Source organism: Papaver somniferum, chromosome 8 (genome assembly GCF_003573695.1).
Source record: "Papaver somniferum cultivar HN1 chromosome 8, ASM357369v1, whole genome shotgun sequence".
Classification (NCBI taxonomy): domain Eukaryota; kingdom Viridiplantae; phylum Streptophyta; class Magnoliopsida; order Ranunculales; family Papaveraceae; genus Papaver; species Papaver somniferum.
The window spans coordinates 43,220,991-43,226,517 of record NC_039365.1 but is presented as its reverse complement, the minus strand read 5'-3'; the positions used below and the strand labels follow the sequence as shown (position 1 = coordinate 43,226,517).

The 5,527-nt window shown below is 37.8% G+C and overlaps 1 protein-coding gene across 2 annotated transcripts; it reads left to right on the top strand.

Moving 5' to 3' along the window:
• The first annotated feature begins 359 nt into the window (after positions 1–359).
• LOC113306805 (RINT1-like protein MAG2) lies at positions 360–5,296 on the top strand. Of its 2 annotated transcripts, XM_026555725.1 has the most exons (5): positions 360–375; positions 986–1,503; positions 1,607–1,708; positions 3,079–3,182; positions 3,262–5,296. In XM_026555725.1, exons 2-5 carry the CDS (start codon positions 1,209–1,211, stop codon positions 5,149–5,151), a joined length of 2,391 nt encoding a protein of 796 aa, XP_026411510.1. In that variant the 5' UTR covers positions 360–375; positions 986–1,208; the 3' UTR covers positions 5,152–5,296. The 2 variants fall into 2 exon arrangements, with proteins under 2 accessions (XP_026411510.1, XP_026411509.1); XM_026555724.1 differs by lacking the exon at positions 360–375 and having other exon boundaries at positions 745–1,503.
• The last annotated feature ends 231 nt before the right edge of the window (positions 5,297–5,527 follow it).

Genomic DNA, 5,527 nt, shown 5'->3' with positions numbered 1-5,527 from the left:
ATTTGTTTCTTCAATTTTGTTAATGAGTTTTTTCAAATTTTGGATAATTGAATAATGTTTTTGCAGATTGGTTGACCTGGGACAATGTCTTAATATGCAGAACAAAAGTTTATAAGTTGTTTCTCTTTACTTTATTGGTTGATCTGTTTATTTTGCTGTGTTCGATAGAGAACTGCTGTTTCCTCCATTATCATACCAGCCCTCCCCTGATTTCAATTTCTTCGTTGACATATAAGTATTGATTGTCTAGATATTTGTTTGCATCCTCCATAACAATGATTTTTTCGGTACATCTGAATTTATTTGTCCGTATGGTGGGTTTCAAGTGTTGATAACCAATTCATCCATGGTAACAGCTTCAAGCTAAAAACTCAGGTTCCCAAGGCAACCTATTCAAACCTTTGCTTTATCACGTTCATATTTTAGATCTGTTATGCGCACCGATTACGATAATGACAAAACTGCGTACTATAATTTATCTGTGCTTCATCTTTCACCTTTTCGGCTTTTAGGAAGTAATATGTTAGCGTCTCGTACATCTAGTTTCTTTTTTTTTGAAAGAATGTTAATTTACAACTATATGACATACTATATGACATACTGCATATCAGCTGCTCCTACAGTACTTTAATATGGTCGGATCTGACATCTAACGCAGACTCTTCCTACCTTTCTTTGCTCATAGCTAGAGTAGCTGTATCTTTACTAATTGTCTAGATGGAAATTATTTTGGCAATAATTAGGACCATATACTTTAAATATTTTTATATTGTGCAAACAAAGGGCACCGAACATGGTATAGAGGATCAAGATAAAACCTAAACTGAAGAGTCTTGCATCCTTTCTGGTCCCTAGGAAGTGTCTAACGACCTTCAACAAACTCCTGTCTGGCTGAGCATCCTCGCCCGCGTCAGTCGTTAAAATTCACAGTTATGTCACATGATTCCAGGTTTCTTTTATTTTTTACACTTATTTTTGGGTGTAGGTGATGAAATGGGTTGTAGTTCCAGACGACATTCCAGCTGATCCTTGAGCTCGAGCTAAAGTCATTAAAAGATCAAATGAAATTATTATACGAAACCAGATAAAATTTTGAAATCAGCTGCGAATTATAAAAGTACCTTCCTGGATTTTGAATTTGGTAGCCCTTGAAATAACCTATCTACAATTTCTATCATCTGTTTGTTTCTACTTTGATGTATTGAAATATGGATCCAAGAAACAATCTCCCTTCATTATCAGAGATTTCTCCATCTTTACTTTCCTTTCTCAGTGACAATTTTCAAAATAGAGGTGATTTATTAAAAGCTCCAGATCTTGTCCCCGAATTGCAAAAACAATGTTCTGATTTGGATCATAACTTGAACGATCTAAATCATAAACTCGAGAAAAGCATTGTTTCATTCGCATCACATTCAGAACAATTAGGGAGTCTTTTCAATGTAATCAATCTCAAGTTAAACCATCTTCAGTCTTCAGAGTTCCTTTCTGGATCTTCTACAGGTAATATTACTTTTCCTTAGTTACTTCTTCCTTGTACATACTAATTAAACCTAACTTTATTTTATTTTGATTTATGTTGGAATTGTGTTACATGGGAGAGAAGGAGGAGAAGAAGATTCTGGGAGGGTGAAGCACATATTAGGGGAGGAGTTGCCAGCGCTGGTGAAAGAAGTGGCAAGAGTAGAAACTGTTCGCTCTTACGCAGGTAGGCAGTTATGCTTATTATGTTTCTTATATTGTTGAATTTGATGGTTACAAGATTGTGTGTAAGTTGAAACTCTAGGGTTTATAAGTTTATTTTAGCTTCTTAAATGAAATGAGGTAGTGGGTAATCTTTTTGTATCAGGATCAACTGCAATACGTAGTTCTTCAAAAACATCCGTTGATTAGATTTACTTAAATTTTTGGATTCAATAGAGAGACTAGGTATGCACACCCCACACCTGTGTAATTGGATAGGAGAATGTGAAATTACTGGTTCCTGATAGGGTGAAGGAAAATCTTTGTTTATACCGGATAAACTGAGTTAGTTTCATGATGTGTATGGAACATTATTTTCCTTAATGTCGAAAATTTGAACCGGTGGAGAACAGTAGTGCCAACTAGTTGCATGAAGGTTCAAGGGTTATGAAATTGGATTGTAAGTGGGTTTTAAATCAGGATTCTTGATGTTCACCATCTGAGGGATTTTGGGTTTACAATTTGACGAGGTGCTGTGTTGTGGACTTTGTAACTCATTATCCATATCATATGACAATTGACATCATCCACCAATTTAAATAAACAGTAGGTCCATTTGCAGACAGGGTGGAGCTTCCATGGATTTCGTTCCTGAATCTAAATAGAAAAATCAAAAATGACTAAAGCCAATTAGGAGAGGCTCTGGTTTTGAGAATTCGGAAAATAAAATGGTTCCCAGTATTTCAAAGACATGAGCAAGTTGCATGTTTTATTTTTCAATGAATGCTCCTCTTAATACTATTATCACTGGAGCACATGCAGAATTTTGTGGAGAAAGCATCTCATTTGTGCAGAATTGTATTTTTATTTTTGGTTGGATCTTCTGCACTTATTGTCCCTTGGTAGTATGCTTGTAGCTTTAATTGGTTTAAGTACATCTTCATTATCCTATTAGAAAGTGCAGAGCACCAAAGGGGAACCATAAGTACATAATATTATTGGACTAGCAGTATTAATGGACAGAATGTGAAGTAAATGACTTCCAATGCTGATTCCATCTAATATTTTGATCCAAAACTTACATCGACCTATATCATATAAATCAATGCTAGTTGTTATTTCCATGTTTTTCCCTACATACGCTTCCTGTCATATTTTAAATTAGTTTGACTATTAACCTTTGGAAGGGTTTCTACTGGACATCCTAGCTCCATTTGGAACATACGGTTTCATGCGATATGCTAGTTTATTTTTCTTGCTTGGTTGACAGAAAATATATCATCTTATCAGTGCATTTTATGATCTCTTCTTTGTTTAGTGCTTTCTGTAACAAAAATGTGCTTTAGGTTTTCACTTATTTATGTGAATTATTTCTTATTGAATATTTATCAACAGAGACAGCATTGAAATTTGACACTCTAGTTGGGGACATTGAAGATGCAGTCTCCTCTACCATGACAAGAAACCTAAGGAAGTCGCCCCCTGGGACCAGTTCAGAAGTGAGGGGCTTTAAATGCTTGATTATAGATTGTGTTGCAAGTTCTGTGTGTTTTCTCACTTTCTCAATCTTTACCATAGGAAACACGATTGCTTGCCATTAAATCTCTCAAACTCACAGAGGACATACTGATTTCTGTTGCAAAATCACGGCCTCAGTGGAGACGTCTTGTCCACGCAGTTGATCACAGAGTGGATCGAGCTTTAGCTGTTTTAAGGCCCCAGGCAATAGCAGATCATCGATCCCTTCTTGCTTCTCTTGGATGGCCACCAACTCTTTCCAACTCCAAAAGTGTGAACATAGGGAAATCAAGTGCGGTTCTGAACCCTCTTTTCACGATGCATGGTGACTTGAAAAACCAGTACTGTGAAAATTTTCTTGCTTTGTGCGGTCTACATGAGTTACAGAGCCGAAGAAAGTCTCGGCAACTTGAGGGGCACTACCATGAAGTTGCTATGCGCCATCCACTTTGGGCAATTGAAGAACTAGTAAATCCAATTTCATTGGCATCAGAACACCATTTCAAGAAGTGGGTTGAAAAGCCAGAATTTATTTTTGCTCTCGTTTATAAGATTACAAGGGATTTTGTTGATTCCATGGATGAGCTGTTGCAACCATTGGTTGATGAGGCAAGACTTGTTGGCTACAGTTGTAGAGAAGAATGGATTTCTGCAATGGTAACCTCCCTCCTGATGTACTTGGCGAAAGATGTCTTCCCTGTCTATATTGGTCAGTTGGATGCAGATAACGTCAATGGGGTTCCATCACAGGCTAAATTTTCGATCATGCATCTTGCAGATTTAATGATTTCTTTTGACAAACGAGTTCAAACCCTTGTAGCAGATTCTGGAGTTTTGAATTCAAGCAGGGATGATGAGAGTTTTCGGAGGATCTCTACCATGTCCATCTTTTGTGATCGGCCAGACTGGCTTGAGTTATGGGCAGAAATAGAGCTTGGTGATACACTGCGTAAGGTGAGACTTGAGATGGGGGACGAACGAAATTGGAAAAATAAAGTCCAAGGAGCTTTGCTTGTGTCAGGGTCTGAGAGTTACAAATCTCCTGCAATTGCTGCTGCTACCCTTCGCCATTTATCAGCCATGATTGATCGTTGCAGGCCATTGCCAAGTATTTCTCTGAGAGCAAGATTTATAAGATTGGCATGTGCACCCCTTTTGAGGGAATTTCTTGATTGCTTACTTCAAAAGTGCCAAGAAGCGGAGGGGTTAACTGCCCTAGCGGATGATGATGGCCTAATCAAGGTCACAAATTCTGTTAATGCAGCTCGTTACTGTGAGTCTGTTATGAAGGACTGGTGTGACGATTTGTTCTTTCTTGAAATGACATTAGATCAGGGTGATGAAGCGATAATAGGAGTTGATGAGGACACTTCAGGCTTAGGTGGTGGTATTTTTAATGAAGAAATCGGAATGTTTGAAGAATTTCGGAAAGACTGGACTGAAAAGATATCAACTGTTGTTTTGAGGGGATTTGATGCTAGGTGTAGAGAGTATATGAAGAATAAGAAGCAGTGGCAGGAAAAGGAGGAAGGATGGAATGTCTCCAAATTATTTGTCGGGGCTCTTGATTATCTGCAAGGGAAGATATCAAAGCTAGAAGAGGGTTTAAATGAGATTGATTTTGTTGTTGCATGGAGAAGTTTGGCCACTGGAGTTGATCATCTGGTTTTCAATGGTGTGTTGATGAGTAAGGCGAAGTTCTATAATGGTGGGGTTGAAAGATTTGGGGGCGACTTAGACGTCCTATTTGGGGTTTTTAGGGCGTGGTGTTTGAGACCTGAAGGGTTTTTCCCGAAGGTGAGCGAGGGATTGAAGCTGTTGAAAATGAAGGAGGACCAGCTGAAAGTAGGTACTGAAGGAATTGAAAGATGGCTGAAAGAGAAACAGATAAGACATTTGGGTGTTCCGGAGGCAGAGAGGATTGTTAAGAACCGAATTTTTAAGAGTTAGAAATCACTGAAGACATTAGGTTTAGTCGGAAAAGGGTGTATTTTGTTAAAAAGATGGCACAATTATGTAACAATGCTGTTATTATTGAAACAAAAATGGCTAACATTGTAAAAATGAATGCGCAACAAATTATTGATTAAGCAAAGCTCGATGCCTCATTTTATTTTAGCGGAGAAATGACGATAGATTCTTTCTTAATCAGGTGATTATAAATTGTCTTCCTCTTTCTACGAAACTCTTCCTGAAACCATAATCGTAGTCTTGCTCAGGTTTGGTCTGTTTGGACCAGATCTTTGCACGGATACTTATTTTTCTTTTGTTTTACGAGTAATAATTGAATAAGATGTTGCTTTGTCGGTTTGTGGTGTCTTTCGAC